We start from the raw sequence: 14,339 nt of genomic DNA, 5'->3' as shown, positions 1-14,339 counted from the left end.
AAAATTGTACGACTCCGACTCCGGCTAAAGTACATTTTTTAATATGACTGTAAATGAAAAGCAACTTCCAATTACGGAGATCATTTTATGTTTCCTAGAATGTTAGACTAGCAGATGGACTGAATCGATCCATTTTAGTGCCCACCACCATAACAATTTATTTGAAATATTTCGATTTTATTTTACCCTGCCAACATTTTTGCTCGTAAATGAGTCATTTATGAATAACTTTAATGTTCAAAACGATTGCGGAAGAGCGCTTTTGGGAGTCATTTATGAGCCTCCAGTATAAAGTAGTTGTGTCAAAAACTTATTCTTTTTATTGACTCATTAAAGAGTTGCCTTTTTTTATTTATAAATTACTCAGTGGAATGAGTAATTTATGACTAACATAATTACTCATTTATGAGTTAAAAAAACGATTCATAAATGAGTTAATAAAAAGGGGTAACAAATGAATCCCCCAACTGATTAAACATTTATTGATAGGAAGAGTTAGAAATAACTCATTTTTACGATTGTTTTTTTAACCCCAGTATATACACCAGAGCTTAAAAGTTTGCATATTTTAAAATATTTTCATATTTTTTTAATTACAGAAACTTGTGTATTGCATAAATATTAAAATACATTTTTTTTAAATATTAATTAAATAACTTATTAGAAAGAAAAAAACAAACATAAAACGGCATAAATTCATATAGTTCATAAGTCTAATAGTATATTAAGTTATTTCTGATTAAATAATTAAAAGTGAAAAAAAAACATAACATGAAATGATATATTAATATTTAAATAATTATGTTATTGATAGAAAATTATTTTTGTCGTCTTTCGACCCGATCTTTTGCATGGACAATATATTGTTGTAAAATATGGGTTATTTTTCCATCGTCCGTATTGGGAAATTTGTGATGACTTAAATCTGTGGTTGGGAGTAAAGAGTTGCTATTATATTAAAGAGAATGATTTTTTTTTTGTAAATACCTCTCAAAACTGAAATAACCTTTAAGTTTTGCATATTCTCCTTTTCTTTCGTACCTCTCCATGAAAATTGCATTGCCAATTCATCGCTCACAATTGCCTTAAAAGATTTTCGCAAAAAGCCTGGCAAATCTTCCCCACCAAATCGTAAACAAATTTCCTTCTGTAAAGAAAAATATGATAAATTATTGTTTGCATTAAAATACACTACAATATACTCACCAATTCTGACACTAGATCGGGATTTGTTCTTAATTCACTGTCAAAACCTTTTAAGTCCACTACAGTTTTGAAAGGAGTCCGAGTTAGTAGAGAGTTTTCATCGCCACGACATCCTTCGGCATTTTTTTAGAGTTCGAACATCTTTAGGAACATTTATGTTTGAATATCTTAAAATGCCCAGTAACTCATTAACAGCGGAGATTGTGATATTGTGTTTTATTGCCCACCAGCTTAGTTTTTCTTGTAATCCAAGATCAGGACTTTTCGCGTCAAAAATCGCATCACTCTCGTACCCCTCCCATTCTAAATTTTCCGCGACTCCTTCCTTTTCTACATCTTCACTATAAAAACCGTATTCTTCACTGATTTCACTATTCACTAATTGTTGTCCGTGTTTTTCAGATTTTTCTTCAGACATAAAGCAGTTATTTATCAATCGACTTGCTTCGCGCTTGCTTTTTAGCCTGATCGCGTTTTTAGATAACATTTTAAAACACAGTTACTTACCAAGCTTTTCGAAACTAGAATAATTTTTTTATGACATATTGACATTCATTTCAACAAGCCTACTTAGGCTAACATGTATATAAAATATTTGAAACAAACAGCAAAGAAAGTTATAAGTAACTCCCCCCAAATGCGTCATTTTCGATTAATTGAAAAGCTTTTAAAAAAAGTTACAAATTGCACACTAAAATGATCAAATGTAAACAATACTTAAGAAGAGTAACAAAAGAATAAAAAAATAGTATTTAGTGTATAAAATATTAAACAATCATTTTGAAGGTTTAAAAATTACTAAACTAAGAGTCATTTTTCCGATTGAACATTTTTAAATCTTCTAAAAGAGTAAGTTTTTACTCATGTTTGCAAACAATCATCCTAAATGTTTGAAAATGTTGGTAGGGTAATACCATATACCTATATACATATGTCGAATAAATATTAACAGAATATTGACAGAATAGAAATAAAATTTTGTCAAAATTTTATTTCTTTAAAAAATTTTGTCAAAATATTATTTCTTTAGAAAATTTTGTCAAAATTCTATAAAAAATTTAGTTGAAAATTATATTTACTATATAAAAGTTTTTTTTTCAAAATTTTATTTCTATTGATAATTTTTTTAAATGTTATTCCTATAGAAAATTTTCAAAATTTTATTTCCATAAACAATTTTGTCACAATTTTATTTCTGTAGAAACTTTTGTCAACATTTTATTTCTATAGAACATTTTGTCAAAATTTCATTTCTATAGAAAATTGTGTCAAAATTTTGTTTCTATGGAAAATTTTGTCACAATTTTATTTCTATAAAAAATTTTGTCAAAATTTTATTTATATAGAAAATTTAGTCAAAATTTTATATCTATAGCAAATTTTCTCAAAATTTTATTTCTGTAGCAAATTTTCTCAAAATTTAATTTATTACTGATGATCACTGATACTCACTGCTAAGTCGGAAACTTTTAAAAGGGACTCAAATTTTCATATACTTCTAATACATATCCATCGACTGATTAATCATAAATGCATTTTTTGCCAAATTGCCTAAAAAATTATAAATATTTCCCATATTTATACCTTGCGCCACACTGTGCCCTAGGCTTAAGCTGTGCCCAAGATTTTGTAGAAGTCTGACAAAATATTGTCGAGCAAAATTGGCTCAACTCCACAGCCCTGGTCACAAAGCAAAAATGTTTTCCACATTGTTTCTTTTCAACAGATATTGACCTCCTCAACTAGTTCCTCTGTTTTTGTAATACAAAAACACAATTTCTTTCTGTGTAGAGCTTCTGTTATTCGAAAGGATTTACTTTCCATTATACACAATGACCCAAAATTAGTGACTCAAAATTAACAAAACTATAACAAAAGAAGAATTATTATTATTTTCAGACAAAGCCTATTTTAAGGGCAATATTATAGCATACATGTAGGCGTATTTGTTCAGGAATAATTGCAAATATCAAAAATCAAAAGAAAGCTAAAATATTTTTTTACTTTATTTTCAATTATCCTGTCCCATTTGTCATTATAGGCAACAGAAGATTTTAACAAAAAATAATTCAAATTCCACGCTCACTTGAACATATACATACATACACAGACAAAGCCGTAATGCCCTTTTGTTTCCAGATCATAAATTATCGTCTAGCTTATATTTGGAAAGTTGCAAAGCGGGAATAAAAATGGAAAAAATCGGTAGTGTTTATTTAGCCATAACAAAGAAAAAAGCATTTGGTAAACGGAAATGGTATCTAAAAATAGGCAACATATTCAATTTATATTGACACCTGAATATATGCTTAAAATTCAAAGGTCGTTTATGTGTGTGTTTTTTATTTTTAGAAGAGGCATATGGTAAATCGGAAACTAAGGACGAATGAGGATTTACACAAAAAAAAGGAAACAAATTTTGTAATTTATTTTGGGAAATATTCTAAACAATCATTCGGTGATAAACGGTTGGGAGGAAAATTTATTGAAATTTCCATTTTAATAGGATTTTAGAATTTATTTCGTTTTCTTGAAAATGGAAAATATGTTTATGTATATGGTCGTTACTACAAAGTGGGATGTTCAACCAAAGAACATCGAAAAAGAGAAAATACATGGAGTTTAAATACTATATTTTAGGTATGTATATTTAATATAGAGTATACTTTCTTACTTAATTGTAAATGTATAGCATATGTGTGGGGGCTACATCGAATTTCAAACCGGTTAAATCAACCATTGAAGACGAATCACTCTTTACCACAGCAATGCGAGCTCTCACATATTGGCGCAAACAACAGCATTTTTGAGCACTCTAAATAGAGATTTGATGGGTCCTCCGCCGTTTAGGCATGGCGTGACACCGAATAACTTCTTTTTATTCCCCTACGTAAAAAATAAAATGAGAGGCATGGTTGATAAAGTTGACACTTTTGTGCTTTTTTTTTTTTTTTGATACATTTCGATTGCACGACCGCGAGCCATTTGGTACTTTTTCAGCACAATTACTTTATATAGAGTTATTCTGCCCTAAATGTGAACGTTTATCGGATATTAACTCAAGTCTAAAAATTATAAATAGCGGACATTGAAGAAATAAACATATTCCAAAATGAGAACATTTTAGTTTTTATTACAGGATCTCAAAATTTTTGAGAGGAATATTGTCTATACCACATTCGTCTGCAAATGTGAAACGTGAAGTGTGATTTTTTTCCGCCACACTGAGGAACAGAGTATTATAAGATAGTGCATATATTTTAAACGCCCAGCAGGAGGCAAAATACACACATGGTATCTTTAGCTCCTGAGCCGGTTGCCACAGTTGCTAAAATTCTATAAAAAATGGTAAATTTTTTTACTGTTTGAAAAAAAAATTGACAAAATTTTCTATAGAAGTAAAATTTTGTCAAAATTTTCTATCGAAATAAAGTTATGAGAAAATCTTCTATGGAAATAATATTTTGACAAAATCATCAATAGAAATAAAAATTTGACAAAATTTTTAATAGAAATAAATTGTTGACAAAATTTTCTATAAGAATAAAATTTTGACAAAATTTCCTATAGAATAAAAATGGGGCAACATTTTCTATATAAATCAAATATTGACATAATTTCCTATAGAATAAAAATTGGACAAAATTTTCTATAGAAATAAAATTTTGACAACATTTTCTATGGAAATAAAATTTTGAGAAAATCTTCTACGGAAATAACATTTTGACAAAATCTTCAATAGAAATAAAAATTTTACAAAAATGTCTATAGAAATAAATTGTTGACAAAATTTTCTATAAGAATAATGTATTTCCTATAGAAATAAAAGTTTGACAAAATTTCCTATAGAATAAAAATGGGGCAAAATTTTCTATATAAATCAAATATTGACATAATTTTCTATAGAATAAAAATGAGACAAAATTTCTGTAGAAATAAAATTTTGACAAAATTTTCTATAGAAATAAAATTTTGACATTTTCTATGGAAATAAAATTATGAGATAATCTTCTACGGAAATAACATCTTGACAAAATCTTCAATAGAAATAAAAGTTTTACAAATTTTTCTATAGAAATAAATTGTTGACAAAATTTTCTATAAGACAAAACAATTTTTTCTATGGAAATAAAATTTTGACAAATTTTTCTATAAAAAGTGTGTGTAAAAAGTGTTCTATAAAAAGTGTGCGAAACTGTTGGACTATGGTTTTCCATTTCACTTGACTATGCTAATTCATAATATGATTGATGGAAAACATTTTGTCATTACGAAAAATGATACACAAAGCAAAGAATTCAGAATGCGGAATGGACTTCAACAGGGTACAGTAATGGCACCTATACTTTTCAACATTTTCTTATTAGAATTGATGGATAGAATCGACAATATAATATCATTTGCAGATGACATAGTTATATATAGCCCAGGGGCTACAATTGAGGAAATTAACCTTCAAACAGCCTTTGATATAGTTGAAGATTATGCAAGGAACTAGCACATGAAGATTAATATGGACAAAAGTGAGACAATTCTATTTCGCCCACTTGTAAATAAATGTAACCACAGAATTAGGAAAGATTGGAGGTCATTTGGCATCGTATCGAAATATACCGATGAAAGAATTAGGGTGGTAGAAACGGTTAAATATCTAGGAGTATATTTGGACAAATTTCTGTACTTCAATGAACACGTCAATAACATATTGGAAAAGGCAAATAATGCTTTCTTCGCCAATAAGTCGCTATTTTACTCGAAACACTTATATCCAAGAGTAAAAGTTACACTCTACAAATCTCTTATAAGACCGATTATAACGTACGGAAGCCCAATATGGTTTAATATATCACCATCATACATGGAGAGGATAAGAGTACGTGAGAGGAAATTCCTGCGAGCCTGTACATCTATATACAGATCTGCAGAAAGCGACTACACGAAATATATTTCGAATTCAGAGCTTTATGATTCGGCCAACATATGTCGGATCGACAATTTTATTATACATCTGATAAGAAACCATATAGCTCGATGTACCACATATACCGAAAATAACTTAATTTGTGCCCCCTTCTACACAAATACAGCGTATTTTGAAAAATGTGTATCAAGTGGCTTCGTGCCACCTGAAACCTTTATATTCCTTGACAAACGAAAATTGATACAAAACGAAAATGGTGTTCCCATCTTTTATCATCGCTACCGTAGAGCTACAACAAAAGCTATAAGAGTAGATGCATTCAATGAAACTGAATGTCGTTTTAGCATGAGCATATCAATTAAAGATATTTCAATATATACTTCGAATATTAATAAATACTGGTGGCTTAACTAACATAGTTATCTACTCTCTCAATAATACTTCTTTTAAGACTTGACCTCCTCCCCCTTCAAAATTCAGCTAGCAATGTTTTCCTAAATGTTTCATTGCAATAAAACTCAATATATTTCTAAGTGAATATTTACGATTAAATGTATAGCTAATTATTATAAAATATATTATACTAGAGACCCCGTTTCTTTTTTTTGGGCATTGTATAAATAGAGAAAGATTATTTACTTTTGTTCATTTAGTAATAAAGTATACTCAATGAAATAAAATAAACGATGAAAAAAAAAAAAAAAAAATGGAACAAAATTTTCTATGGAAATAAAATTTTGACAAAATTTTCTATAGAAATAAAATGTTGACAAAATTTTCTATAGAAATAAAATTTTGACAAAATTTTCTATAGAAATAAAATTTTGACAAAATTTTCTATAGAAATAAAATTTTGACAAAATTTTCAATAGAAATAAAATTTTGACAAAATTTTCTATAGAAATAAAATGTTGACAAAATTTTCTATAGAAATACAATTTTGACAAAATTTTCTATAGAAATAAAATTTTGACAAAATTTTCAATAGAAATAAAATTTTAACAAAATTTTCTATAGAAATAAAATGTTGACAAAATTTTCTATAGAAATACAATTTTGACAAAATTTTCTATAGAAATAAAATTTTGACAAAATTTTCTATAGAAATAAAATTTTGACATAATTTTCTATAGAAATAAAATTTTGACAAAATAAAAATGGGACAAAATTTTCTATAGAAATACAATTTTGACAAAATTTCCTATAGAAATAAAATTTTGACATTTTCTATGGAAATAAAATTTTGAGAAAATCTTCTACGGAAATAAGATTTTGACAAAATCTTCAATAGAAATAAAAATTTTGCAAATTTTTCTATAGAAATAAATTGTTGACAAAATTTTCTATTAGACAGACAATTTTTTTCTATGGAAATAAAATTTTGACAAAATTTCCTATATCAAAAAAAATGGGTCAAAATTTTCTATGGAAATAAAATTTTGACAAAAATTTTCTATAGAAATAAAATTTTGACAAAATTTTCTATAGAAATAAAATTTTGACAAAATTTTCTATAGAAATAAAATTTTGAGAACATATTCTATAGAAATAAAATGTTGACAAAATTTTCTATAGAAATAAAATTTTGACAAAATTTTCTATAGAAATAAAATTTTGACAACATTTTCTATAGAAATAAAATTTTGACAAAATTTTCTATAGAATAAAATGTTTACAACAATTTTGCAGAAATAAAATTTTCACAAAACTTTCTATAAAAATAAAATTTTGACAAAAATTTCTATAGAAAACAAGTAAAGAGAGTCTAAAGTCGGGCGGGGCCGACTATATTATACCCTGCACCACTTTGTAGATCTAAATTTTCGATACCATATCACATCCGTCAAATGTGTTGGGTGCTATATATAAAGGTTTGTTCCAAATACATACATTTAATTATCACTCGATCTGGACAGAATTTGATAGACTTCTACAAAATCTATAGACTCGAAATTTAAGTCGGCTAATGCACTAGGGTGGAACACAATGTTAGTAAAAAAATATGGAAAACGTTTAAATCTGAAGCAATTTTAAGGAAACTTCGAAAAAGTTTATTTATGATTTATCGTTCGATATATATGTATTAGAAGTTTAGGAAAATTAGAGTCATTTTTACAACTTTTCGACTAAGCAGTGGCGATTTTACAAGGAAAATGTTGGTATTTTGACCATTTTTGTCGAAATCAGAAAAACATATATATGGGAGCTATATCTAAATCCAAATTTGGCACGCATAGCAACAATGCTAATTCTACTCCCTGTGCAAAATTTCAACTAAATCGGAGCAAAAAATTGGCCTCTGTGGTCATATGAGTGTAAATCGGGCGAAAGCTATATATGGGAGCTATATCTAAATCTGAACCGATTTCAACCAAATTTGACACGCATAACAACAATGCTAATTCTACTCCCTGTGCAAAATTTCAACTAAATCGGAGCAAAAAATTGGCCTCTGTGGTCATATGAGTGTAAATCGGCCGAAAGCTATATATTAGGTTAGGTTATGTGGCAGCCCGATGTATCAGGCTCACTTAGACTATTCAGTCCATTGTGATACCACATTGGTGAACTTCTCTCCTATCACTGAGTGCTGCCAGATTCCATGTTAAGCTCAATGACAAGGGACCTACTTTTTATAGCCGAGTCCGAACGGCGATCCACATTCCAGTGAAACCACTTAGAGAAGCTTTGAAACCCTCAGAAATGTCACCAGCATAACTGAGGTGGGATAATCCACCGCTGAAAAACTTTTTGGTGTTCGGTCGTAGCAGGAATCGAACCCACGAGCACCACGGTGGCTCCCAATATTGGAAATAAATAAATATTAAAAAACAAATCAATAATCGATTATTTCTATGACCTCAAGCCGAACAAAATTAATAATCAGAATAATCATAAAATTGGTCAACAATACTCAAAAAATACGAAAAAAATTTTGACAACATTTTCTATAGAAATAAAATTTTGCAAAATATGATTATATTTAGAAAATCTAAGGAAAATTGTCTAAATCGGTCTAGATTTAAATATACGTATACTTTTACAATAGTCTTTAAATTTGGTATTATGTAATTTTAGCACCTTTTGGGTTCGAAAAGTACATTTTTTAAATATTTTTAGTACTTTTTCGTCAACATCATCTATCATCCCTGATGACAGGTAAACGTTTTTCATTACCAAAAAAAGCGGTTGATGCATTCAGAATGCATACTTTGAAGGTACCTCAATCAGAGTAGCAAAAGTGCTTCAGCAATTGGTTTTTGGTATTTGTGTTCTATCCAATGCCATAACATTTAATTTTGGCTATTACAATGCCTCAAAGTCTCCTTATATTCGCGTATGCATAGCATTATCATCTGAATTGTTCCTAAAATATCCCTACCAGACTAATCAAGGGATTCATTTTAAGTTGGTTGTTAAATTTCGCCGCAAGGTATGCAATATATATTTGTAATAATCAACTCGCTATATTACCTTCAAAACATTACGAGCAAAGCGTGAAAACTGATGCTACCCAAACTACTAGGTTATGTTAGGTTGGTTAGGTATAGGGACAGCCCGATATTTCAGGCTCACTTAGAATATTCAGTCCATTGTGATACACAGTGGTCAACTTCTCTCTTATCACTGAGTGCTGCCCGATTCTATGTTAAGCTCAATGACAAGGGACCTCCTTATTATAGCCGAGTCCGAACGGCATTCCACATTTTAGTGAAACCTCTTAGAGAAGCTTTGAAACCCTCAGAAATGTCACCAGCATTACTGAGGTGGGATATCCACCGCTGAAAAACTTTTTGGTGTTTGGTCGAAACTAGGTTAGAACCCACGACCCTGAGTATGCAAGGCGGGCATGCTAACCATTGCAACACGGTGGCTCCGAACTCAAACTACTAGATTTATGAGTAACATCTTTTAATCTAGGCTGTCTGTCCTTTTCTCCATTTGTGGGTTATTGTGAAATAGAGGTAACAATTTTTTATTTGATTTTTGGTAAAGCGGAGTTATTTCACCCTAGGACGACCGCAACAACATTTGGAAATCATTTAGAACAAATATAAGTTATTCACCACATACAATACCCTTTTTTGGGTTGCCTACGGTTCATGCAGCATCTTTAGTTTTCATTTCACTGCGACTGAACTTAGGCATGATGGTTGATTTCACAGGGAGATTGTATGGAAACTCATCATCAATAGAAGTTTTTGCTTAGATTTTATTTTTCATTTTCAAAATGCTACAATGCATCCCATAACATAGTAATCTGTGAGCTTTAAATTTTTGTAATTATTTTTATTGAGTATGTTTTTACGTAAATGATGTAATCAAATTTAGTCTTAAGCTCTTGTTTCCTGGATTTTTATGACACAGTCTAAAAGAATGCAATATTATTTATATAATTCATCCAATAGTCATCTGTGAGCTGTCAAAAATAGTTTTAAGCTCTTGCTTCCTTGGTTTTAAAGACACTGCCTCAAAGTATGCAATATTCATTTTTGTTGAATAAAATATCTCTATGTTAAGAGAAAGCCTTAAAATATGCAATACCATTTTCATTAGTGACAATATTAAAAAAAAAAATACCCATTAATTTCCTAATGAAAACCCATACACACATTTCATGCTTTTCTACAATTTGATTATCTCTTTGGTTTTGTGAAACCAAACTAACCACTAAATTTCACTTTAAATGATATGCATTGCATATATTGATTTTAAAAGAAACCGCAATTATTTCCAATGGCAAATATGAGCAAATATTCTAGACACACATACACATTTCAACTATGGCAATTTCACAAAGCAATGTGAAAATTTTTAATATTTATTTCCGAAAACCACATTCACATACACGCAAAAAAATAATTCTTTCCTCCCAAACGAAATTTTAGACAAACAAAGTTCGTTTCTCATTTGCTTTTCGCTGTAAGGAAGTGTATTTGGAAGAAAAGTATATACTTTTTGTGATAAACGTTTATTCTTTTCCAGGATGTAAAAACCATTTCATAAAGACTAACTCAAAAAAATTTTTTTCTGGCTAATTGCATTTTCCCTCACATCTTTCTCACTTCCACGAAGATTTTCAGTTCTTAGCACCTTTTTCTGTAATACAAACAATGTAGAAGAAATTATACGATTTTATAAATTTTTAAAATTTTTTTACCTTTCGCCTGGACGGAGAATCGAACCGCGGACCATGCACTTTGTAAGCCAACACACTAACCACTGAGCTATGTACCTCTTATGGTTATCAATAGATAAATATCCATATAAGTTATATTTATATAGCATAGCTTGCGGCGCCCACGAACCGAATAAACAAAGTTTATTTAACAGAAACAAACATTTCGTTTGGCACCGTGGAGCAGTGGTTGCTACGTCTGACTCTCATGCCAAGGGTCGTGGGTTCGATCCCTGCTTCGACCAAAGTTTTTTTTTTTTTTTTTTTTTTTTACATACATTCTACATATGTTCGGAAGATTCCGAAAAAAATGTTCAACATTACATTGTACTATATTAAATTTTGAACTGTAAAATGTGTTTTATTAAAGACCAAAAGTCAGAAAAGAACAGTGTTTGATATAAACGAAATGGACTCTGTTGTTGTTTCAAAAATAACTTTTTTTATTGAAAAAATAAAAACTTTGTAACAAACGAATTTTTTTGGTGATAAAAGTTCAAAATTTTCGAAGCAATTCAAAAAACTCTAACAAAAGAAAAACGTTTTCGGTACACGTTTTCCAAACGTTTTTTTTCTTTGCGTGTAGATGGCAAATCAAATCAGAAACAAAAACAAAAACTAAATACAGCTAAAAGTTTCTACAAAATTTCTAAATTTTATACCATATTAAATGGTTAATATAAAGCGAGTTGTGTATTGGAACTAAACACCCACATATCCAATATGTAGCAAAATTGTTTTCTTACTTTATCTGAACATTTAGAGAAATTTGTGGCAATATGTTGTGCAATTTGCTGCAAGTGCATTACCTTGGATAGAAAATTTATGTAGAGCTTTGTGCTGAAGTTAAAAGGAAATTTATAGACACACAACACAATGCAACAGCTGTGTTAAAAAAATTAAATAAAAAGGAAACCACTTTTTATTCTAGGGAATAACATATACGAGGTGAGGCGATCGAAGTTTTATTTGATGTTTTTTTTTTCAACTTTTTGAGGGTAGAAGCCATGAAAATATTAGGTTTTTAGAGCAAAATAATGCTTGAAATAGACTTTGAGAAATCCTCAAATTCTTCCAAGGGATATACAGCGTTACTACTGATAAGTTTTTAACATAATGTTTGATTTGTTAAAAAGGTGTGTTTTTTGAAAAAGTGTTTTAAAAATTGACACACCTTTCAGAAAAAAATAAAATCGATCTATATTCATTTAAATTTGATTTTTGGACGATTTTCTTCATTCTTTGTCAAAATAAAGTTAAAAAAAAACTCAAACACGTCTATTTACTGCAGATTTTTTTTTTGTGACATTTTTGTAGAAGTTGGCATATTTTTCAGAAAATAAATCCAACCTCACTCATTTACATCAATTTTTTGGTTGAATAAAAAAATAGTTTAGTTACAAATTAGGCTTTATTTATGTTAACACCCCAATTTTTCGTGTAGCAAACGAAGACCTCTGATTTTTGACTGTTAAAGAAAAATCCCATTGTATTCATTGCATACTCTCAGGCGGACATATTTAGAGTGATATGTATTGCAACCAAATTCAGGTTGCTATTATTTCAAAAACGCTTGTTTGATAGCAGACAGAATTGTTTCAGTGACAATTGATTTTATTGTTTAGAAGCTTACAAAAGCAGTTTGATCTATTGCATTCAGAAATAAAATTATACATGGCGGAATTCAAGCATGATAGTGTGATTGCTTTGCATTAGGCTGGAAAATCAAAAGAGGCTATCGTTAGAACTGTCCATTATAAGTATTTTGTTCTTGTTTTATTCTTGTGCCACGACTCATTATCGTGATACTGGCAGTGTTGCATTGCATCCGAAAAGTATACGAGAAAAAACAGTAACAAAACCGGCAATGATCCGTAAAGTGAAAAGCGAAGGAAACTTGCTCCTCAGCTGAACATATCGCAAGAACGGATGTATCGCATATTAAAAATTAAGCTTGGACTAAATCAATTTAAGTTCAGACAAATGCAAGAAATCACTAATGCACAAAAAAGTTAAACAGAAAAGAGCCAAGGAATAGCTTCGCTTGCACGAAAGTGGTCAGTTACCAAATTTGGTTTCCTCGGATGAAAAGCCATTTCAAAGTGGACAAATTGTGAACAAACAAAACGATCAAGTATACTAGCCAAAAAAATCAGCTAAAAATTTACACGTTCGACTGGCGACCAGAACTCAATCGCCGTCGTTGGAAATGGTGTGGGCCACCGGCCAATGGTCGCTCACCCCTCTTGACTGTGGGGTCAAAATAAATACCGAATATTAGCGGAAAGATATACTACAGACGTTATTGAATTCCTGAGCAGACAAATTTCAGCAACATCAATGGACATTAAAACAGGTATCAGCATCATTGCACTCAGCACGCGTCAACCACGAATGGCCTAAAAAGGAGGTTCCTTCACAGAAAAAAATTACGAAAATTTTTAGTTTTAAACAAGTATATACGGCCGTAAGTTCGGCCTTGCCGAATCTTATGTACCCTCCATCATGGATTGCATAGAAACTTCTACGAAAGACTGTCATCCACAATCGAATTACTTGGGTTGTGGTATTTTAAAACTTCTTAACATCGTTTTCTAAATTGTGAGTTAGTCCATACGTGGTATATATTAGACAAAAAAGGTATGTGTACGTAAGTCTACAAAAAATTACGAATCGATATAGACTTTTGCACTCTACGTAGAGAGCCAGAATTGAAATATGGGGGTCGCTTATATGGGGGCTATATACAATTATGAACTTGATATGGACCAATTTTTGTGTGATTGGGGATCGATTTATCTGAGGGCTATATGTAACTATAGACCGATATGAACCTAGTTAGGCATGGTTTTTACAGGCCATATACTAGCACAATGTACCAAAAGTCAATTGACTCGAATGAAATTTGCTCCTCCAATAGGCTCCAAAACCAATTCTCGGGATCGGTTTATATGGGGTCTATATATGATTATGGACTTATACGGACCACTTTTGGTATGTTTGTTAAATATCATATACTACCACCACGTACCA

General features: G+C 30.1%; 1 protein-coding gene across 1 annotated transcript; it reads right to left on the bottom strand.

Annotated features, from left to right (window-relative positions):
- Window positions 1-818: 818 nt before the first annotated feature.
- Window positions 819-2,020, bottom strand: LOC142231285 (uncharacterized). The gene is made up of 6 exons (XM_075301900.1): window positions 2,006-2,020; window positions 1,714-1,727; window positions 1,384-1,670; window positions 1,207-1,319; window positions 988-1,147; window positions 819-925 (listed from the first exon to the last, which is right to left on the bottom strand). The coding sequence occupies exons 1-6, from the start codon at window positions 2,018-2,020 to the stop codon at window positions 819-821; spliced, it is 696 nt and encodes a 231-aa protein (XP_075158015.1).
- Between the last annotated feature and the right edge of the window lie 12,319 nt (window positions 2,021-14,339).

Source organism: Haematobia irritans, chromosome 3 (genome assembly GCF_050003625.1).
Source record: "Haematobia irritans isolate KBUSLIRL chromosome 3, ASM5000362v1, whole genome shotgun sequence".
In the NCBI taxonomy this organism is placed as follows: Eukaryota; Metazoa; Arthropoda; class Insecta; order Diptera; family Muscidae; genus Haematobia; species Haematobia irritans.
This window is presented reverse-complemented; position numbering and strand designations above follow the sequence as displayed.

Bases quoted from the DNA above. Each gene is read 5' to 3' on its own strand.
- LOC142231285 (XM_075301900.1), bottom strand. The intron at 1,148-1,206 runs GTGAGTATATTG...TTTTCTTTACAG, and splicing joins CCGATCTAGTGTCAGAATTG to AAGGAAATTTGTTTACGATT. The intron at 926-987 runs GTATTTACAAAA...TCCCAACCACAG, and splicing joins GGTTATTTCAGTTTTGAGAG to ATTTAAGTCATCACAAATTT.